General features: G+C 41.6%; 1 protein-coding gene and 2 long non-coding RNA genes across 5 annotated transcripts in view; 1 reads left to right on the forward strand and 2 right to left on the reverse strand.

Annotated features, from left to right (window-relative positions):
* On the forward strand, positions 1 to 23,456 carry LOC138920084 (uncharacterized). The gene is made up of 3 exons (XR_011430741.1): positions 1 to 419; positions 4,056 to 7,207; positions 22,749 to 23,456. It is a non-coding gene; the product is annotated as an uncharacterized lncRNA (long non-coding RNA).
* WFDC11 (WAP four-disulfide core domain 11) lies at positions 3,063 to 14,517 on the reverse strand. Of its 3 annotated transcripts, none has more exons than XM_070247171.1 (4): positions 14,377 to 14,517; positions 4,863 to 5,000; positions 3,679 to 3,820; positions 3,063 to 3,172 (listed from the first exon to the last, which is right to left on the reverse strand). In XM_070247171.1, the coding sequence occupies exons 2-4, from the start codon at positions 4,957 to 4,959 to the stop codon at positions 3,151 to 3,153; spliced, it is 261 nt and encodes an 86-aa protein (XP_070103272.1). In that variant the 5' UTR covers positions 4,960 to 5,000; positions 14,377 to 14,517; the 3' UTR covers positions 3,063 to 3,150. The 3 variants fall into 3 exon arrangements, with proteins under 3 accessions (XP_070103272.1, XP_005604723.1, XP_070103273.1); XM_005604666.4 differs by having other exon boundaries at positions 4,863 to 5,003; XM_070247172.1 differs by lacking the exon at positions 14,377 to 14,517 and adding an exon at positions 5,403 to 7,170 and having other exon boundaries at positions 4,863 to 5,003.
* The window catches only part of LOC138920082 (uncharacterized), a 9,814-nt gene continuing 8,692 nt past the window's right edge, over positions 22,489 to 23,610 (reverse strand). The window contains exon 3 of the long non-coding RNA XR_011430739.1: positions 22,489 to 22,504. This is a non-coding gene — a long non-coding RNA (uncharacterized lncRNA). The remainder of the gene's footprint in view (positions 22,505 to 23,610) is intronic.

Raw genomic sequence — 23,610 nt, forward strand, 5'->3', positions numbered from 1 at the left:
CACCCTGGCCAGGCCCCTGGAGGCTCTACCCTTGTTGCTCTGCTTACTGAACCAGTGCTCCCAGGGGGAGAAAGTTCTCATGTGTGGCATCTCCTGATACTAGGAGAACATTTTTTACCCTGGAGTCAGAAGGGCCAAGTTAAACATGAGCTGGGTGGAGGCTAGACCCTGGGGCACAGAGTAGGAGGCCCCCAAGGACTGCATTCATGTTTCCAGCCTTGGCCCACCCCACTCCTTCTCCTTCTGAGGTTCAGATTACTGTCTCTTTACAATGAAGAAAATGAATCCCAGGAAAGTGAAGTGACATGCCCCAAGGCCAAAACAGACTGAGAGGTCATGATGCAGTTAGAGGAGGATGTTTCCTCTGGACTCCCTGTTTCTCGATTCTTCTCCGTTACGGTGAGACCGTAGGCATGGAGGTGAGAGTCTATGTTAACCAAGAGACTATGCTAACCTCAAACTTTCTCCACTCCGTCTTCTACCAATATGGCCACTCTTATGATGGAGCCTGGAATGGGCTGCAGGCTCTGAGACTCCACTGCCTTCCATTAACTGAGTGGTCCCTACCTCTCCCAAGTCCTCCTCCTTATGGCCTCATTCTCTACTTTTTAATCCATAGAGCAGCCACGGGTGTGGGAACAGGTGGTTCATGGTGATGCCGCTAAGGATTAATTGGCACAAGAAGGCTATGGATTTTGCCTATGGTCTCATGGTGAGTCAGGGGAAATTAATCACTGATGTACAGACTCCCTACTACTCTGTGCATCACAAGTCCTGTGAAGTGGTCCTGGGACTAGATCCAGGGACTGGGTCCCATGGGGCCAATCGGGACCTGGAGTCAAGTCTGAAGAACTTGGGTAGACAGGCCATGCTGAGGCAGGCGTGCAGCATTAGACTCCAGTCCAGTGCTTCCTGCTGGGCATCGGTGAAGGAGACATCGGAGGAGCAAACCTGCCTCCATCAGGCCAGAGCCTCTGGCCCACCTCAGAAGCATCACAGGGCTCCTGGTGTTGGAGGATCTTCTCCACTTCTGCTAAGAACTGCCCTTGGACAAGGGGGCCTTAGGAAAGAGATCATGATCAACCACCAACACAGACGTCATTGGTGGTAGGTGGTGGTCAGGGAATGCTCTACAAGAGCTCTTACTTGGTTCTTCCTCAGATAGCCTCACTCTCCTAGCCTCTTCCCAGTGCTTAGCCATGCCCCAAATACCCTAAGAGACACTCTTAAGAGAGGCAAAGTTACCTGCCAGGGACCACATAACAAATAACCTCCCATGTCCATGTCCAGTACTCCCTATCATGCGGGTATACCATAGGTACCAGGCTGACCTATTCCTTACCACTGGCATGAACACCGTGGACCATGAATTTTGCTGGAAGCAGTTGCTTTTCTCCCTTGTGAAAACTGATGGCTTCACTCTCTCTGGACACTCCACCATGCCCCAGGGAACTCAGAAAGTACACCGAGAATGCTATGGCTGGAAGGAGTGCTTGCCTGAACATCACTGCATGTTCTGTCTTAATCAACAACTGTGTGTCTCCATAATAAGTAGAGTAGAGGAGTGGGGAACCCTGGAAGACCATGCATCACATGGAAGCAGAGGAAGAAGCAAATGCAAATTCTGCCATGATCTGGGACTCCAAAGTGTCAAGTCCCAGAGAATCGCAGATCAGGGCTGGTCTGTTTGTAACCAAACATGTATCCTCATGGTTGCCACTGCTTTTGCATGCTTTGTTCTCTTCTACTGCTCCAGACCTGTTCCCTTTCTATGCCAAGCAGATAGGAGGACTTTAGAAGTATCCTCCCTATCTCATACAGCATCTTGTCGGTCAGCTCTTCCCTCATTTCCATCATTTGACTGCCTCCAGTGCTCCCGGGTCCATTCAGATGCCTTCACCAGCAAAGTCTGTCCTACTCCACCTCTGGTAGTTGTCTGTGTTCTAAAAAACCCACGATATCTAATTAAGAAACTACAGAAAGTTATCCGGAATGCAGGTGGTAGGTTTAGGTGCTGAGTGCGATATCTACCACCAAGAAATGCCCATCAGCCCAAATATAATTACAATGAGCATGGCAAGTAGCATTCAAGGAAAGTTTTATCCAAAGGAAGTTGCTCCTAAGTAAAAAATTATATCATTAAAATTACATTTTCTAGGAGTACATCCGTCAATTAATATAGTGTCCAGTGTCTTAGCTTGGGAAGGGTCCACTTCCTGAAAATCGTTAGTGAGGGTGTGAGAAGGTTGAAGTAAGAATTTGTGTTAGAGGGCACCAAACGTCTGATTTCAGAGGATATTCTGGATCACTGTTGCTGGGTATATGGTGGATCTTTTTCACATTGATTCAGGTTTTCTTTTATTTACGGAAAGTTTTCTTCGATTGTAGTTTTTAACATTAGTTACTTTTCTTTTCTTTTTTTGGAAAAACTCTTCATATTTATTATATATATTTAGATTTTATTTGCCCGTCTTCTTTATTAATCTTTTTCTCTCTTATTGTTTCTACTTTTTGCATTTCACTTTTGGTCTCCAGGCTTCTTTCATTATTTTTCTCAATGCCTCTTATAGTTTAGTTGAATTTATTCTGTCTTGAGTATCTTGTGACGATCTTTATTTCTAGGATGACTTTTATCTTTTTATTCAATTTTTTAAGTTCTTTTATGCCATTCTAGTATTCTCCCTTTGTAACTTCTTTTCTCTGACAGTTAGAAACCTGGCTCCTATCATCTACCAGTTATTTGCCAATTTGTTCAATCTCGTATACACGTAAAATAGTTTTGGAATTGTTTACCCATACCTGTGAGAAACGAATTTACCAGAGACCTGCTCTCTGAAAAACCGAATGAAAGGGGGCTGCTTGCCGATTACCTACATTAATGTGGCAGTTGAGAAGTAAACTTCTCTTCTGTGAAGCCTATAAGAGTAGCCTCTCAGTTCTAAGGTCATCTAATGGGGAAGCAAGTTGGAAGCTTATGCGCCCAGTAGGATGGGAGCAATATTGGGGTTGTACTAAGGGCAATCAAGTATAGTAGAATGGAGTGGAAAAAAGCCAAAGGCCACTGTTGGTAAATGAGTTTATTTGTCAAGGATTTGCTCCTGCCCAACCTTCAGTGAGAATAGACTGGTGTCCTGGTGAGAGGTTAGGGTTTTATCTGTCTTCAGGAGGTATCCTGCAAGAGGAAAAGTTTAGATGCTTAGAGAATGGGAAACACTTAGAAAAAAGCATTCATTCCCAAGCTTAATATTCCCATCCCCACCAGACCGTGGGACATAAATACAGGAATTGTCCACTTCTGAGTAAGGGGGTTATCAGTTTATTGAACAGAGAAAGGTAGAGATTTGGGGCCTAGCTGAGCCAAAAGTGTTCATGGAAAGGTCTGACCATGAAGGCAATGGTTAGAAATCTGGACAAAATCTAGGAAAAGAGCAAACCATTGAGTAATATAATGACGACAGCACAGGCATTGTTTATACAATAAAAGAAGCAACGTGCCCCAAGCTGGTGTCTTGGTTTATTTGCCAATGAATTGCTTTTCAGGTTTAGAGGACATTGTCCTTTGCCATTTTTGTGCCTAGGATTTGGGGGTACTCAGTCATCTGTTTAGGAATAACAGCATCTGAGAAGAGGGTGACAATTGGTGAAGACACACGCCCTAGCATACATCTCCCAACTCACTTTGTCTCCCAGCAGATATTCCCACAATAAGTCCAGCAGCATGTGTGATTGACGGCAATACATTTAAAGCTTCTAGAACACCTCTTGTTACATTCACGGATCGTTGGTTCTCCCCAGCACTCTTCAGTTAACATATCACCAACTGAAATTGAGATGAGTTGGTAAGAGGCTGACAGGGACCACACAGAAAAGTGTGGAAAGGGAAGCCCTTCGTAAGCTTAACAGCCCCTCCTAGAACCCCAACCTCAAGTCCCCACCAAGGTATATAGATACCTTATAAGAAAATCGACTTCCTAAGCCTCCCCAAATTCCAGTCATGGCATTTTCACTGACCCCATTGCATCTTCACTAACCTCTTTGCCTTCTCTGCTCCCCAGGTCCTACCAGTGTTGCAGGCCTCTGGGTCCTCCTCAAGTATCCTACAGGTAGGACTCAGTATACTCCCAGTATTCATGTGCCCTCCTATAAAATCTACATTTATGGCATGGGCATTCTCAGGGCCTAAGATACCCTCTAGCCTCATTACCACAACTGTTTCATAGTATGGGAAGCTAGACCAGGGAGAGTAAGGAACAGATTCTCTCCCTTTTTTTCTCTTCCTTGCTGATCTTGCCTTTAGTAGTTCAGCCTCTCTCCAAATTCTTGTCTTTGTCACTCAATTTTCTTGGACCCCTCCACTGATTTCATTTTCTTATCATATGTCCCCCAACTTTTCCCTACTAGGGACCCATCTCATGTCTATTTTCCATCTCTTAACATTCTGAAAAATATTGTCACTAAAACTAAAGGTATATGTTAAGAAATACCTATTTGATACTCATTAAAGTACACATAGCTAGGACACAGAGCTTCCAGAAGTATGGGAAGATATGACAGCTCTGTATTGGTGCTCCCTGCAAGATAGCCTAACATGGGAAAATATTACATCCTTATAATTTATGGAATGTATATAAAAGTTTACAGATACTCATTGCTACCTTCAAGGGCAGAAGAGGTACCATTAAAGGACCTCAGCTTGAGAATTTCTTGGATCTTTTCATAAAACAGTATCTGATTCTCCAATAGGTGATCCAGAGAAGGCAGATCCTGAGTCAGATGTGCCAGACATGGTACCCCTTCACTTATCCAGAAGCAAGCACAGCCCTATCACCCACTTTGATCCCCAACCCAGCCTCATCACCTACGGCTAGGCCTTTGCTTCATTCCTCCCAGCACAGGCAGTAGCACCATACAGAGGGATGTCATAATTAGAGGTGTCCAAATCTTCATGATGCTGACCATATGTGTCTGAATATATGTTGTTAGGATTTTTTTCCCAGTTGCTGCTAGAATTCGAGAGAGATAAAGAGAGTTGTGAAGCAAGAAGAAGTTCCTATAGAATTTCTTTACACTTTGTCTTCTAGTTATTCTTCCTTGCCCTCCACCTACCCAACAATAGGCATACGCCTAAGCTGAGCATTGGCTTTACTGAAAGGTACCTCTTCATCTTACACTTCATGCCCTCCTTTTGCAGAAAAACATTGTTTAAAAAATGTGTTTCCTTCCCTTGATTGCAAGATAATTCAAACTCAGCTTACAAAATTCTTAAAACATAAAAAAGTACAAAGAAGACAATGAAATATTTCTAGTAACCCACCATATTGGTATATGTTATTCTGTCTTTTATATGTGCATATATATAACTATGAATTATTTTTATAAAACTGAAATCATATTTGACTTACCGTTATATATCTTGACTTTTTATTAAAAAATTTGTATCATGATATTAAAATGAAAGTTTTGACCAAAACCTTGGATAAATCCTAAAGCGAGTTTGTGGGAAAAATCAATTGGTAGGACTTTAAAAAAAGAGAAAGAGAGAGAAAGATGGCCAAAAAGTGGTTAAGGGACTCTTAAAACCCTTGCTTATTTTAAAAGTGGAAAATGGTCAGGAATTTGACACATTTTTTGGAGGAAATTTTTGAGCAGATTTTCTTTAAAGAATGCTATGCTCCCTTAATTCCAAGTCTCTTAAATCCAAGCCAATAGAAAGGCTTTAAGGATGCCTCCCATAGAGCTCTATACGTGTTCCAACAGTTTATGGAGACACAATGGGTAGGTGTCTGAGTCACACTTGAAAGGGCAGGAGGCTGTCTGAAGTGACCTATGGCCACAAGGGAGGCTACAGCTTGCACTATGGAATTTGATGGGGCAAAGGATGAAAGAAAGAGCCAGTATGGGTATGTGCCAGATTCATTCCAGGCAGGTTGCCTGGAAAAGCCATGGGACCTCAGCAGAAGGAAGTAGAAAGTGAGTGGCAAGATGCCTGGGCTGAGAAAGGAGTCACAATAGGCCCGCCAGAAAGGAGATGGATTCAACCATAACAAGAGAACCACAGGTGAGAAACTTTCATCAGGTGGTGTTGGGGGAAGACTCAAAGAACCCACGAAACCACCCATGACAGAGTCAACTTTAAGCAATACTAAGCTCAGACAGCACAAATGTACACTACCTGTCAAAAAGAGCTGTCCTTACCCCTTTGTCTCTTCCCCCTCCTCTACTCCAAAATGGCACTTAGGCAGCTGCAGGTGGAGAGGAAAGAGCAAGGAAGCTGACCACTCTCTTCCCCAACTGCAAGTTTCTAGGTGTGGGGGAAGTCACAGTTTTAATTCAAGAATAGTGTTTTGACTATTATATGGGCTTAGGCTTTTTATATTCTAAATTTGTGCAGTGTCTAGAAAAGTCAAGTTCTATACCAAAGTTCTCCTATAGGGTCAGGGAAAGAAGTAACTCTTTTGAATAAATTTAAATGAGACAAAGGACAAGCTTTTCAACATATCACCAGTAACAGTCCCCATGAATATTTGCCCAACATAGTAGTTACACATATCATTAATATTTTCCCATTGATCATAAGGCATCTGAAAATTTATAGTTTCTCTTTCTTCAGAAAAAAAATGTCACTGGGGACTTTCTTGCAACTAAAATTTGGTTAAACCCATTGTTAGCTTCAGACACACATTTTTAGATCTGGAGGTCCTGGGTAAAGGATACTGCCTATTTCAAATCCTGCATAGCTTTTCCCAGTTTTTTCTCCATTAAGATTGGTTTATTCTGGGGCCGGCCCATGGCCAAGTGGTTGAGTTCATGCGTTCCACTGCAGGTGGCCCAGTGTTTCGTTGGTTCCAATCCTGGCGCAGACATGGCACTGCTCGTCGGGCCATGCTGAGGCAGCGTCCCACATGCCACAACTAGAAGGACCCACAACTAAGAATATACAACTATGTACCAGGGGACTTTGGGGAGAAAAAGGAATAAAATAAAATCTTAAAAAAAAAAAAAAAAAGATTGGTTTATTCTGCTCAGGATGTCAGCAACATGGTGGAGTAAGCTGTTCCCTTTTCTCTCCTCCTTTTGCACTACAACTAAATGGACATTCACTGACCAACGGAGGAAGTCCACACAGCACAACAAGATGCCTGAGAGACACATGCAGCTATACACCTGAGGATGGAGCGACTGGCCTCCCAGGAAGTGGCAGAGATAGGTGAGCATACCCTGCTCTCCCCAAGTAGCCCTGTGCACCCACACGTGTGCTTTCCAGCCTGGCACACAAGTGCCCCGAATGTGGGGACATGCAGCAGGGCAACTGTATGAGGAGGCAGTGGTAACCGTTGCCCACACTCGTGATCTCTATTGCTCTCCCAGTGAGGAGGGGGAGCCCACCACGCCCCTGTGCTGCCTAGGAGCGGCCCTAGCCCGAGTCCCAGTGAGGAATCCCTGCCTGCCAAGCACAGTGGTCCAGCAGACTATAAACAGAGACCACAGCAGATCTACACACTCAGGCAAGCACTCCCCAGGCCTGAGTGAGCACTCACAGTGCTGCTGAGCCCAGAAAGAGACAACGTGTCTGGGCAGCTGTGGGAAGAGGTGTGGCAGCCTTGAACCCACTGGGGTTTACCTTCCTGGTAGGGAGGGGGAGCCTACAGGGGCCCCTGCGGTGCCTAGGAGTGGCCCTAGCCCAGGTCCCAGTGAAGAGGCCCCACCCACCAAGTACAGCAGCACTCTGGACCATAAACAGAGACCACAGCAGATCTACACATTGAGGCAAGCACTCCCCAGGCCCCAAGCAAGCATTCGTAGTGCTGCTGAGCCCTGAAAGAGGGAATGTGTCCAGGTGTCTGTGGGAAAAGACATGGCAGCCTTGAGCCCACTCAGGTTTGCCTTCGGGGAGGGGGAGTCCATATGGCCCCTGAGATGCCAAGGAGTGATCCTAGTCCATGTCTGAGCGAGGAAGCCCTGTCCACCAAGCACAGCCCACACAAGTGCCTGAACACATCCCAGGCTGGGGCAAGTACCCTTAATACCCCCACAGCCTCCAGCAGACAGGGTGAGGCCAGAAACTCTGCTCCTGCTACCCGCTGGAGTAACAGGTGAAATCTGAATCCTAAGAATACCAGAAATGCCCTGACAAAAGGTTAGTTCATCAAGCACCATGAGAAACTGCAGCAACAATTCAGACCTGAAGGAAAATGACAATTTTCCAGAAACCAACCCTGAAGACACAGAAATTTACAATCTAAATGACAGAGAATTCAAAATAGCCATCATGAGGAAACTCAACAACTTACAAGAAAACAGGGAAAGACAATTCAAGGAGTTCCACAATAAAATGAATCTCTTCACCAAAGAGATTGAAACTATAAAGAAAATCAAGCAGAAATCCTGGATATGAAAAACACAATTAATGAAATTAAAAACCATCTAGAATCATTAGAGATAGAATGGATCTTACGGTGGAAAGAATTAGTCTTCTAGAGGATAAAAATGTAGAAATTCTACAGGTGGAGGAGGAGACAGAACTAAGATTTTAAAAAATGAAGGAACTCTTCAAGAAATATCTAACTAAATTAGGAAAATCAACATAAGATTATAGGTATTCCAGAGGGAGAAGCGAGGGAGAAAGGAGCAGAGAGCTTGTTCAAAGAAATAATTGCAGAGAACTTCCCAAACGTGGGTATGGTTTAGGATTTACAATAAATGAAGCTAATCGAATGCCCAACTTCATCCATGCTAAAAGACCTTCTCCAAGGCATATAATAGTAAAAATGGCAAAAGTTAATGATAAAGAAAAATTTTAAGTGCAACAAGGCAGAAAAAAATAACCTACAAAGGAAACCCTGTCAGGCTTTTGGTGAATTTCTCAGGAGAAACCCTCCAGGTTAGGAGAGAATGGAATGACACATTCAAAATACTGAAAGACAAAGACTTTCAGCCAAGAATACTCTATCCAGTGAAACTTTCCTTCAGATATGATGGAGAAAAAAACTTTCCAAGATAAACAAAAGCTGAGGGAGTTCATCACCACTAGGCCTCCCCTACAAGAAATAATTAAAGATGCCCTCACACTGGCAACAAAAAAGGCAAAGGTCTACAAAGTTCCGAGCAAGAAGATAAATAGACAGACATGATCAGAATCCTGCAGCTCTCTACCAGACTAGGCAGGCATAGACTCAATTACAGCTTTAAAAAGAAAGGGGAATAAAGCACCAAACGTAATGATAAACACTTCAACTTAGCCACAAACTCACAAAATTAAAAACAGAGCAACTTGTAACAGTAATTACTCAGAAGGGGAGACAAAAAGGAAGGAACCTGCTTAGGTTAATGGAGATAAGTTGCTATGAGGAAATGGTCTATCTCGTCTCCAATATCTTTTATACAATCCTCACAGTAACCACTAAACAAAAAATCAGAGCAGAGCCACAAATCACAATAAGAGAGAAAACTGAGAAATCCTCCTCATAAAACCACAAAAATGAAATGGCAGTCAGAAATACAAAGGAAGAGAAATGATGGAAACATAGAACAACCAGAAAACAAGAGATAAAATGGCAGTATTAAGCCCCCAGATATCAATAATTACTCTAAATGTGAATGGACTGAATTCTCCAATCAAAAGACACAGAGTAGCTCAATGGATTAAAAAACAAGACCCAACAATATGCTGCCTCTAGGAAACGCACTCAGCTCCAAAGACAAACATAGACACAGTGAAGGGATGGAAGACAATACTCCAAGCTAATGGCCACCAAAAGAAAGCAGTGTTGCCATACTTTTATCAGATAAAGCAGACTTCAATTTTAAAAAGACAATGAGAGACAAAGAAGTGCAGTATATAATGATAAAAGGGACATTCCACCAAGAGAAGATAACACTTATTAATATATATACACCTAATGCAGGGGCACCAAAGCACATAAAGAAATATTAACAGACCTAAAGGAAGACATTAACAGCAACACAATAATAGTAGGGGACCTCAACACCCCACTCACATCAATGGACAGATCATCCAGACAAAAAGTCAACAAGGAAATAGTAGATTTAAATGAAACACTTGATCAGATGGACTTAATAGATATATACAGAACATTCCATTCAAACACAGCAGAATATACATTCTTCTCAAGTGCACATGGATCATTCTCAAAGATAGACCATATGTTGGGAAACAAGGCAAACTTCAATAAACTTAAGAAGATTGAAATGATCTCAACCATGTTTTCTGACCACAATGCTATGAAGCTATAAATCAACCACAAGAAAAAAACTGGGAAAGTCAGAAATATGTAGAGACTAAACAACATGCTATTGAACAACCATTGGATCATTGAAGAAACCAAAGGGAAAATTAAAAAATACCTGGAGACAAACGAAAATGAAAATACAGCATACCAACTCTTATGGGATTCAGCAAAAGTGGTCATAAGAGGGAAATTCATAGCAATACAGGCCCACCTCAACAAGCAAGAAAAATCTCAAATAAGTAATCTTAAAATGCACCTAACAGAGTAAGAAAAAGAAGAACAAAGAAAGTCCAAAGTCAGCAGAAGGAGAGAAACAATAAAAATCAGAGCAGAAATAAATGAAATAGAGACTTAAAAAACAGTAAAAAGGATTAATGAAATTAAGAGCTGGCTCTTTGAGAAGATAAACAAAATTGACAAGCCCTTAGCCAGATTCACCAAGAAAAAAAGAGAGAAGGCACAAATAAACAAAATTAGAAATGAAAGAGGAGAAATTACAACAGATACTGCAGAAATACAAAGGATTATAAGAGAATTCTATGAAAAACTATATGCCCACAAATTCAATAGTCTAGAAAAAATGGATGAATTCCTAGACTCATACAACCTCCCAAAACTGAATCAAGAAGAAACAGAGAATCTGAACAGACAAATCACAAGTACAGAGATTGAAACAGTAATCAAAAACTTCCCAAAAAACAAAAATCCAGGACCAGATGGCTTCTCTGGAGAATTCTACCAAACATTCAAAGAAGATTTAGTACCTATCCTTCTCTAACTATTCCAAGAAATTGAAGAAGATGGAACTCTTCCTAACACATTCATGAGGCCAACATTACCCTGATACCAAAACCAGACAAGGACATCACAAAGAAGGAAAACTACAGACCAACATCACTGATCAAGTTAGATGCAAAAATCCTCAACAAAATATTGGTAAACTGAATACAGCAATACATTACAAGGATGGTACACCATGATCAAGTGGGATTTATTCCAGGGATGCAGGGATGACTCAACATACACAAATCAATCAATGTGATACACCACATTAACAAATTGAGGAGTAAAAATCACATGATCATCTCAATAGATGCAGAGAAAGTATTTGATAAGATCCAACATCCATTTATGATAAAAATTCTCAATAAAATAGGTATAGAAGGAAAGTACCTCAACATAATAATGGCCATGTACAACAAACCTTCAGCCAACATCATACTTAATGGTGAAAAACTGAAAGCCATCCCTCTGAGAACAGGAATGAGATAAGGGTGCCCTCTCTCACCATTCCTATTCAACAGAGTACTGGAAGTGTCAGCCAGAGCAATTAGGCAAGAAAAATAAATAGAAGGAATCAAAATGGGAACGGAAGAACTGAAATTTTCATTATTTGCAGATGACATGATTCTGTATACAGAAAACCCTAAAGAATCATCAGAAAACTATTAGAAATAATCAACAACTACAGCAAAGTTTCAGGGTACAAAATCAATTTTAAAAAATCAGTTTCTTTCCTATACACTAACAATGAACTAACAGAAAGAGAAATCAAGAATACAATCACAACAAATGAAACAAAATACCTAGGAATAAACTTAACCAAAGAGGTGAAAGACCTGTACACTGAAAAATATAAGACATTATTGAAATAAATTGAAGAAGACATAAAGAAATGGAAAGATATTCCATGTTCATGGGTCAGAAGAATAAACATAGTTAAAATGTCCATACTACCTAAAGCAATCTACAGATTCAATGCAATCCCAATCAGAATCCCAATAACATTCTTCACAGAAATAGAACAGAGAATCTAAAAATTTATATGGAACAACAAAAGACCCCAAATAGCCAAAGCAATCCTGAGGGAAAAAAACAAAGCCAGAGGCATCACAATCCCTGACTTCAAAACATACTACAAAGCTATAGTAATCAAAACAGCATGATACTGGCACAAAAACAGACAAAGAGATCAATGGATCAGAATTCAAAGCCCAGAAATAAAACCACACATCTACAGACAGTTAATCTTTGACGAAGGAGCCAAGAACATACAATAGAGAAAGGAAAGTCTCTTCAACAAATGGTGCTGGGAAAATTAGACAGCTACATGCAAAAGAATGAAAGTAGACCATTATCTTGCACCTTACACAAAAATTAACTCAAAATGGATTAGAGATTTGAATGGAAGACCTGAAACCATGAAACTCCTAGAAGAAAATATAGGCAGTACACTCTATGGCATTGGTATTAGCCACATCTTTTCGAATACCATGTATACTCAGGCAAGGGAAACAGAAGAAAAAGTTAACAAATGGGACTACCTCAGACTAAAAAGTTTCTGCAAAGCAAAGGAAACCATGAACAAAATGGAAAGACAACCCACCAACTGGTAGAAAATATTTGCAAATCATTTGTCAGACAAGGGGTTGATCTCTGAAATATATAAAGAACTCAAACAACTCAACAACAACGACAAAAAAACCCAATCAAAAAATAGGCAGAGGATATGGACAGACATTTTTCCAAGGAAGATATACAGATGGCCAACCAACACATGAAACGATGCTCAACATCACTAACTATTAGGAAAATGCAAGTCAAACCTACAATGAGATATCACCTTACATCAGTCAGAGTGGTATAATTACCAAGACAAAAAAACAACAAGTGTTGGAGAGGATCTGGAGAAAAGGGAACACTCATACACTGCTGGTGGGAATGCAAACTGGTGCAGCCACTATGGAAAACAGTATGGAGATTTCTCAAAAAATTAAAAATAGAAATACCATACAATCCAGCTATCCCACTACTGGGTATTTATCCAAAGAACTTCAAAACACAAATACATAAAGATACTTGCACCCCTGTGTTCATTGCAGCATTATTCACAATAGGCAAGACTTGGAAGCAACCTAGGTGCCCATCAAGGGACAAATAGATAAAGAAGATGTGGTATATATACACAATGGAATACTACTCAGCAATAAGAAATGATGAAATCCAGCCATTTGTGACAACATGGATGGACCTTGAGGGTGTTATGCTAAGTGAAATAAGTCAGAGGGAGGAAGTCAAATACCATATGATCTCACTCATATGTGGAAGATAAAAACAACAACAAACAAACATATGGAGATTGGATCGGTGGTTACCACGGGGGAGGGGGAGAGAGGGGAGAGTGGTAGGGGGGATTAGGCACACATGTGTGGTGATGGATTATAGTTAGTTTTGGATTGTGAACATGATGTGATCTGCACAGAGTTCAAGGTATCTTGCGATGTACATCTGAGGTCTATAGAATGTTATAATCCAATGTTACTGCAATAAAAATTAAAAATTAAAAAAATGAAATAATAAAAAAATTAAAAAATAAAGTTCAAAAAAAGCTATTTGGAAATAATTTCAAAGTTACAAGAGTAAGAATAGCACAAAGAGAATCTGTATACCATTTGCTCAGATTCACTTATTTTAAGAATTTACCCCTAATTGCCTCCTCTTTTTTTCTATCTCTCTTTCTCAATCTCACTCTCTCATTTATATATATTTTTTTCTGAACGATTTGAGAGTAGGTATCATACATCATGGCCCTTATTTACGAATAATACTTCAGTGAGTATTAACAATAGAGACATTTTCTTACATGATCGTAGTACAATTATCAACTTCATTAAATTTAACATTCATAAAATATACTTTTGTCTAATCTACCATCAGTATTCCATTTTACAAATTCACCTGTAATATCCTTTGTCTTTTATGATGTTGAAATTTTTGAAGAATACAGCCAACCTTTTCTTTTAACTGACCATTCTGAATTTTAAGTTTATCTGAAATTCCTTCATGATTAGACTCAAGTTATGCACCTCAGTGGGAATCCTATGTAGGCAATACACAGTATTCTTCTTGGGGTATTACATATGAAGGGACATGGTGTCCACCCATGTCATCTTTCTCTGTCTCGGTTTCTCCCTTTGAACAACAAGGACAATAACTTCTTCCATAGAGGGCTAGCATTGGCATGATCTGGGAGCATGACTGGGACAGGGAGCTCATTCAACCAAGCCACAAATAAAAGGGTTTGTAGGCTCACACTTTCAATCCCGGGACTCTGACCTCCACCTACCTCTGAAGATGTTCAAGTTAGAAGTGCTGGTATTATTTGGCTGATGGCTCTTCTTGCTGGTCTCTGGGAACCGTAGAGCCCCTGCACAGGGGGCAGGTGATGGCCAGAACAGATTCACAGACTCAGAATGTAATCATTCTAGTTGTTCTAGTTGTGGCAGATCTGTGAGTTCCGCCCCAAGCCATAAGCTGGGTACGTACAGAACATTGTCACTGAATTTCTATTCAAGATGTACTTTCTTTCTCCTTTTTTGCTGCGAGTAACACAGGTAGAAGCGGAACACTGTGTGATTAGAGGAGCCTCTCCTCCCCCAGCACACACGCTTCCTGGAAGGCTGGGGGATTGGAGGGGTGGGGGAGGATCTGCATATCTGTCTGTATCTCTATTTTTCTAACACTTGTGTGATGACTTTTGCAAAGTCTCACCCATCTCTATATTAATTTCTCCATTGCTAGCATCAGTCTAACACTACCTTGTCAGCAGTGTCTTGAGGCTTTTGTGCTGAAGAAAAGAGAGAGCTCTGCCAAGAACAGGCTATATAACACAGAGATTTAAAACATAGATTTAACTTGGATTCAAGTCCCAGCTCCCACTTACTTTAGGCAAGTCACTAATCCTCTCTGTGCCTCAATTTTCTCATTTGCAAAGTGGGGATAGTAACAGTACTTTCCTCACAGGGTAGTTGTTGGGGCTCCGTGAGTGATTGTTTGTTAAGTACTAAGGGCCAATGTCTGGCATACAGACAGTGCTATGTAAGGTTTGTTAAATAAACAAAGGAAACACTTACCCAATGAAGTGTCAAGAGTCACCTGGTTTAACACCAAATTCACTATGTGTCTGATAAATAAATGAAAAGCAATAGGATTTATTGGAGTATATGAGGAAGCCATTTGGTTTAAAACTAGTTCGGCCTGACTTTGTTTTTCCAAAAGGACCTGATGTGGCCTGTTGAATATGCATTGTACATCTGCTTTAAACATCCACTATGTCCCAAAGACAAGAATGATGTCCTTAAAGACAGGGGTGTATCTTCCCCCATACTGGCATTTCCTTACTGCTAAACATCTCTTCCTAGAAACTAAGGATTAATTACCAACCTGCTGTGCTTGCCTTGTGACCACTGATGTGCTGTGCCAGCAAAGCAATCTTGTGACTTGTAAAAGGGACATTCACATCATTTGTGATGTCTGCTCTTTGTTCCAAGACAGTATATAACCATTCTGTACACTCCGCTTCTTTGGTGCCGTTCCTTTCTCAGGAAAAGAAGGCCCCAGGCTATAGTCCTCAGACATAGCTCATAATAAACTCACCCCAATTTTGATTTATAGATTGATTATGGATTATTTGTGTTGACATGCCAGATATTTAATGTGTATTAACTCATACTCTCAACGATCCTATGAGTTTAGGATTATTATTATTCCTATTTTACAGATGCTAAAACTGAGGCACAGAGGAGTTAAGCAACTTATTCAATGTCACACAGCTAGTAAGTGCCAGGTAAAGGATTTAAAAGGAAGTGAGTCGAGAGCCATGTATGCCGGATGGTGAAGCCCTCAGCTTCTCTTGGGACTGGGAGCCATGATACTCCTTGGACCCATCTCCCATCACCAAGATCACTCTCTCCAGGTGCCCTTAAAATACTAGCAGAGGAGCATAATGGGAAGGGGAATTTTAGGGGCCAAGCTGACTGTTGAGAGTTTGGGGTAAGTCCTGCCCGGGGCTTGGAGTAGTCCCAGAGTTGCTTGGCTAGAATGGGAAGGATGGAGAGCAAGAAGGAAGCAAAACCTTATGGATTGCCTGAAAATTTTCTTCTCTAGGTCTGTTTCATTGCTTCTTCCCATTTTATAACATATCCTTGGCCTTGACCTCTTCATAGGGCCCCTCATCGCTTCATCCCATTTACTTCTCTCTATAGGAAAAATGGTTTATTTCCAGAATATTATTTGTTGCTTTTGTACTATTTAAAAAGCAGCTCATGCTTAATGTGTAAATCTATGAAAATTACAAAGAAATTTTAAAATCACTACTGATTTTTTCACCTTGTGCTAACATTTTTGTGTATATCCATCCAGTCATATATATGGGACAAAAAAGCTATAATGCATATAGAAAACAAATAGAAAAATGGCAGAAGTCCCTCCTTATCGGTATTTACTTTAAGTATAAATAGATTAAACTCCCCAATCAAAAGGCAGAGATTGGCAGAATAGATAAAAACACATGATCCAACCATAGCCTCTCTATAAGAGCCTCACTTTAGATCCAAACACACAAATAGATTGAAACTGAAAGGATGGAAAAAGATATTCCATGTAAATAGTAACAAAAAGAGAGCCGGGGTGGCTATACTCATATCAGACAAAACAGACCTTGAATCAAAAAAATTTACAAGAGACAAAGAAGGACGTTATATATTAATAAAAGCTTCAATACAGCAAAAAGATACAACAATTATAAACATTTATGCACCTAATGACAATCATCAAAATATATGAAGCAAAACTGACAGAATTGAGGTGAGAAATAGACAGTTTTACAGTAATAATTGGAGACTTCAATACCCTACTCTCAATAACACATAGGACAACTAGACAAAAGATAAGTAAGGAAATAGAGGACTTAGCATGATAAAACAACTAGATCTAACAGACATATACAGAACACTCAACTCAACAACAACAGTACGTACATTCTTCTCAAGTGCACGTGGGACGTTTTTGGGGATAGACCATATGTTAGATCACAAATCGTCTCAATAGATTTCAAAAAATTGATATTATCCAACCACAACGAGATGAAGTTAGAAATCAACAACAAAAATAAAACTGGAAAATTCACGAATTTGTGGAAATTAAACAGCACATTCTTAAATGACCAATGGATGAAAGAAGAAATCACAAGGGAAATTAGAAAATATTTAGGAATGAATAGAAGAAAAAATTACCACCTTTTCTACAAAAATTGTTTCTGAAAATCGAATCTTAAAATTAAGACAGAATTGCCAAAAATTCCCTGAAGTTCTTAAAAGCAAGTAAAAAAAAATAGTCTGCCATAGTGTAACTGTGGCTGCCTAAATTTGGCTCTCTTCAAAAAACCCATACAGATCAACAAGGAGAGCAAATAAATCAATCCATAAGCCATACCCTCAGCTGAATGAGGAAATAGAGAATGCTACAAATTTCAAATGATGTATTAGCAGAGAAATAAACACTCAAATCAAGCAAATGTAGTGTTAGAGTCTGTGTTTATGCACAGACGTACATTCCACACAGAGATTGCATGGAAATGAGGAAATAGGAGCAGTGGGCTCAGCCTAGAACATAAACAAAATCACCCTCAGAAAAAGAAAAAGTCCAAGCATGAATGGAGAAATACTGAGAACAAGGCTGATAACTGGTAGATCAGATCCCTGGTTCCTAAGAAATCAAAAAGAAAGGATTTGAGAGCCAGCCCTGATGCCTAGTGGTTAAGGTTTGGCACACTCCACTTCTGCAACCCAGGTGCAGAACCATGCAACTCATCTGTCAGTAACCATGCTGTGCCAGTGGCTCACAAAGAAGAACTAGAAGGACTTACAACTAGAATATACAACTATGCAGCGGGGCTCTGGGGAGGAAAAAAAAGAGAGAGAGAGAGAGGAAGATTGGCAACAGATGTTAGCTCAGTGCAAATCTTTCCCAGCAAAAGCAAATAAATTTTAAAAAATTAAAAGATGGGATTTGAAAGTGCAAGGGACTCAAGCAGACAGACATGGGAAGTTATCACTTCTTACAGAGCAAACAGTGACACAGAAAGGGAAGCACCTCTGGGAGACTTAGTGGCAATGGGCAAGAATGAAGCAGGAGGGGAAATCAGTAGGTCCTTGGAGCCCAAACACCTGATTATACAGGTTACTCATTTCCTCTGGAACTGATCAAGCTCTGAGTCATTTATATCACCTCCATTTGACAATAGACCATCTCTATGCACATCCCATTTCAAGACTTCATAGATTAGATAACTCCAAATTTGTGATGGAAGGGTCCAGTTGCAGAGTGACTTGATATCCCATGGTCAGACATTCAGTCTTTACCAGGGTCCTCTAGCAGGTCAGGAGCTTCTTCTCAAATAGAAAGCACATGACAACAGAAGAAGGAAAGGCCTGACCTCACTACTCGAGGTGTGTGTTCTGTAATTCTCGTACTTGGACTTGCAAAGGTTCTATCCAGCATCTTAACCTGCCACAGACGCTTGTAATATAATGCATATGCTAGGTACTAAGACTCAAATGGCAAGCAACTTTCTACACATCTTGGACCTGTTGCAGAATCTTTTCTTAATTCTTAACATTCCCTGAGGAAATAGATAGGAGAGAATGCCCAAAAGTGGCCTTTGTTGTCTCCAAAATCCAAAAAGGCCCATCAAACATTAGATCTTTCTTCATGGTGGGTAGTACAAGGTGCAGCAACTTGTTTCCTGGCTCAGAGGAACCGTACCTGCATGCTCCAGACCACTGGACCACTGGAAATTTCACCAACATGGCAAGTCCTGGACTATTATCAGGTATATCTCCCATTCCCTGGGTGTACGTGTTAAAGCACCTAGGATGCCCTCTATTTCCATTCCTTATAGCCAGTTAGCATAATGTAATCAATGTGATGGACTGACAAGATGTTCTGTGGGATATCAAGTGACCAAAATTTCTTCAGACTCTATTATGTCAAAGGGCCAAAGATATGACTTAGTCTAGAGGAAAGACAGTGAAAGCACACTGCTGAGTCTATACATGTGAGAAAGCTACTTCTGATTATCTTGATTGATAAGAATGGGAAGAAAGAATTTGTTAGAAGCAGGTCTGGAGCAAGAGAAAAGAACAAATAATGCAAAGAATGGCAACCATAAGGCTATGTGCTTGGTTTCAAACAGGCCAGCACTTATCTACAATTCTCTGCAGCCTGGGACTTGACATTTGGGAGACCCAGATCATGGCAGAATTTGCATTGGCTTCTTCCTCTCTTCCATGAGATTGAAAGTCTTGCAGGGGTCTCCACTTCTCTACTCTACCTAATATGGAGGCACAGAGTTGTTCCAATAAGACAGAACATGCAGTGATGTTCAGGCAAGCACTCCTCCCAGCCATAGCATTCTAGGCATAGCCTCTGAGCTCCCTGGGGCATGGTGGAGTGTCCAGAAAGTTTGCTGGACACAGGTCAAGGCACCAGTTATCACAAGGAAGAAGAGTAACTGCTTCCAGCAAAATTCAGGGTCCATAGTGCTCAAACCAGTGACAAGAAATAGGTCAGCCTTGTACCTATGTTATACACACATAGATGGGAGCACTGGATGCGGACATGGGAGGTAATTCCATTTGTGGCCCCTGGCAGGTAACTTTGCCTCTCCTAAGAGTGTCTCTTAGGGTATTTGGGGCATGGCTAAGCACTGGGAAGAGGCTAGGAGAGTGAGGCTATCTGAGGAAGCGCCAAGTAAGAGCTCCTGTAGAGCATGCCCTGGCCACCACCTACCACCAATGATGTCTGTGTTGGTGGTTGATCATGATCTCTTTCCTAAGGCCCCCTTGTCCAAGGGCAGTTCTTAGCAGAAGTGGAGAAGATCCTCCAACACCAGGAGCCCTGTGATGCTTCTGAGGTGGGCCAGAGGCTCTGGCCTGATGGAGGCAGGTTTGCTCCTCCAATGTCTCCTTCACCGATGCCCAGCAGGAAGCACTGGACTGGAGTCTAATGCTGCACGCCTGCCTCAGCATGGCCTGTCTACCCAAGTTCTTCAGACTTGACTCCAGGTCCCGATTGGCCCCATGGGACCCAGTCCCTGGATCTAGTTCCTGGACCACTTCACAGGACTTGTGATGCACAGAGTAGTAGGGAGTCTGTACATCAGTGATTAATTTCCCCTGACTCACCATGAGACCATAGGCAAAATCCATAGCTTTCCTGTGCCAATTAATCCTTAGCAGCATTATGAATCACCTGTTCCCACACCCGTGGCTGCTCTATGGATTAAAAAGTAGAGAATGAGGCCATAAGGAGGAGGACTTGGGAGAGGTAGGGACCACTCAGTTAATGGAAGGCAGTGGAGTCTCAGAGCCTGCAGCCCATTCCAGGCTCCATCATAAGAGTGGCCATATTGGTAGAAGACGGAGTGGAGAAAGTTTGAGGTTAGCATAGACTCTTGGTTGGCACAGACTCTCACCTCCATGCCTATGGTCTCACCATAATGGAGAAGAATCGAGCAAACAGGGAGTCCAGAGGAAACATCCTCCTCTAACTGCATCATGACCTCTCAGTCTGTTTTGGCCTTGGGGCATGTCACTTCACTTTCCTGGGATTCATTTTCTTCACTGTAAAGAGACAGTAATCTGAACCTCAGAAGGAGAAGGAGTGGGGTGGGCCAACGCTGGAAACATGAATGCAGTCCTTGGGGGCCTCCTACTCTGTGCCCCAGGGTCTAGCCTCCACCCAGCTCATGTTTAACTTGGCCCTTCTGACTCCAGGGTAAAAAATGTTCTCCTAGTATCAGGAGATGCCACACATGAGAACTTTCTCCCCCTGGGAGCACTGGTTCATTGAACAGAGGAACAAGGGTATTGAACCTCCAAGGGGCCCAGCCAGGGTGTATGGGCCAAAGGGAGAGAGTAGAGAAGCATGACAAGGGGAGAGAGATCAGAGACAGGGACCCAGAAAGGCAGGGGCATCCTGGGGTCTGCACTGGGTTCTCAAGGATCACAAGCACTAAGAGGAAAACACACAGGTCCTTGGGCATTTGTTCTGGTTTATTTGACAGGAACAAGTAGTTCAGGTGGTAGGGAGGGAGGCACTCCTGTTGACATCCTTGTGCCCCTGATTTGAAGGCCTTGTGCTTTGGTCTCAGTACAGTCTCCAGAAGAGGGTTGGGGGAGTAGGATGCAAAGCCCAGCCCACTCTCCCACTCATCTGAGGCTCATGCAAACATTCCCACAGAAGGTTGGACAGCATACAGTATTCGCGTTTGAACAATGCAGGAAATATGAACAGTGGTCGTTGCAATGATGCACGCTTAGCTGCTTCATACAGGCCTTGTTATCTAAGAAGGGCAGGAGAAGAGTCAGTGGAACTAGGTCTGAACAGACCACCTCCCTGGAGCTTAAAGCCTCCTCCGAGACCCCAGAACCCAGGTCCCACTCATGGCATTCTTGGACTTTTCAGGGAACTCACTTTCTGCCCCTCAGCAAATCCTGGTGATTGGTAGTATCTTCAATCCTGTTCTCCCCATTCTCCCCCAGTAGACCTCAATGCCTGGGCTTCCTGGACCCTCTCCATACTCCTGCACCAGGACCGTGTCTCTCATAGTAGTTATGGCCTAGGAGAAGTCAGACCTATAGAAACTACACTCTCTGACCCTGAGAACTCAACAAAATCTGAGACATCCTGCAAACCCTCCCCCACTCTCCAGAATTTGCAGGGTCCAGAGAGGAAGAGGAACTTGGCTCCTCCTCACTATCACTGTCTCTAGTACCCTTGCCCCTTCCTGGAAAATACCACTGCCACCATCCTAGTCCCTCTGGAGATGACTTTAACTTGACCCTGAACACCCCAAAATTTGCTTTCCCAACATTCTTTTTTTCTACCCCTACTCCTATAAACATCTCTGGATATTTTTTGGTTGCATATATGCATAAATCCAAGAATAGTTGTTTTGTTTCCCCATCTGATTCTCAGCCCCAGTGTACCTTTCCCTATTGTATGTACCATTTGTCTCTGGATGTTTGGAATGGAGAATAAAAAGATGTAGGTTTCGCTTGCATCACTATTCACAGAGCTGCGGAAAGGGGCTGGAGGGCCATGGTTTGGGAGGACCCAGAGCCCTCATAGTGCTTGGTCAGCACAGGATGTGCTGCAAGGTTCCGATTCCCAGGTCCTCCTTAGGGTGGACACAACCCCTCCTTCCCCCTCCCCATCCCCATCCCTAGCCCATCACCTATGCTGCATCTTCTTCCATTTATGGATACCTCCTTTGTGGATCTTCCATTTATAGAGCCCTCCTTGGGCCTGCAGCAGCAGCACACAGAGAAGCAGGAGGGGCAGCAGGGCCTGGGTTGGCATGACTCTGCAGAGCAGTGAGCTCTAAGTCTGGCACAGATTTCCCTGGAGAGCTGGGGGTGGCGAGGGAAGGAAAGAAAGAACAGGTTATCCTGGGCTCCTCCCTGCCTCTGCTGGCCAAGCCAGGGAGTCCTCGTGTCCTCCCTTCGCCTGCCCCCTGCCGTGGCCTGCTGTGTGGACTTGGGCTTCTGCAGAGATGACTCCTCCTCTCACATAACTAACCCTCCCCTTTGCAAACAGAATTTTGTTCCTGAAAGATATAATATTTCTGTACTCTAATTACAAAATAACTTACAGGAAAAAAGAACAGAAAGATCTATTCCTCCATTCATCAGTGGATGAAGAGATAAAGAAGATGTGGTATTTATACAATGGAACATATTCTGCCATGAGAAAGAAGGAAACCCTGCCACGTTTGACAACTTGAAGGACACTTGAGGCATTATGATAAGTGAAATAAGTCAGGCAGAAAGAGACAAATACTGCATGACATCGCTTATATATGGAATCTGAAAAAGCACGTAGAAATAGAGAGTAGAGCGGTAGTTACTAGAGTTGGAGGGTGTGGGAATGGGGAGAGGTTGGGCAAAGAGTACAAACTTCCAGTTATGAGATGAATAGATTCGGGGGATCTAAGGTACAGCATGCTGATTATAGATAATAATATTGTATTATATACTTGAAAATTGCTGAAAGAGTAGAACTTAAATGTCCCCACTGCAAAAAAGAATGATAATTACGTGATGTGATGAAGATGTTAGATAACGCTATGTTGGTGATCATCTTGCAATATATAAGTGTATCAAACTAACATGTTACACCTTAAACTTACACAATGTTACATGTCAACTATATTTTAATAAAGCTGGAAAACTTAATATGTTACATATATTATATATAATTATATATGTTACATATGTATTTTACTAAGATATAATTGATATAAATTGATTATATCTTGATAAAGCTGGAAAATATATATATTTAACACATATATTTTCCAGCTTTGTTAAAATATATTCACAATAATTTGTTAATATAATAGAATATATTGTATGGTATAATTAATAATATATTAATTGTACTATTATGTATAATTATGTATAATCTATTTTATTAACATAATTGATTCTATTACTTATAATAATGTATTAATAAC

This window comes from Equus caballus, chromosome 22 (assembly GCF_041296265.1).
Source record: "Equus caballus isolate H_3958 breed thoroughbred chromosome 22, TB-T2T, whole genome shotgun sequence".
In the NCBI taxonomy this organism is placed as follows: domain Eukaryota; kingdom Metazoa; phylum Chordata; class Mammalia; order Perissodactyla; family Equidae; genus Equus; species Equus caballus.

Coding starts and splice junctions, on each gene's coding strand:
- WFDC11 (XM_070247171.1), bottom strand. CDS start 4,959: ATGGTCAGCATCATGAAGATTTGGACACCTCTAATTATGACATCCCTC. Junction 3,821..4,862: donor AATGAAGCAAAGGCCTAGCC/GTAGGTGATGAG, acceptor TCTCAATTTCAG/TTGGTGATATGTTAACTGAA. Junction 3,173..3,678: donor AATATCTGCTGGGAGACAAA/GTGAGTTGGGAG, acceptor TTCCTCTTGCAG/GATACCTCCTGAAGACAGAT.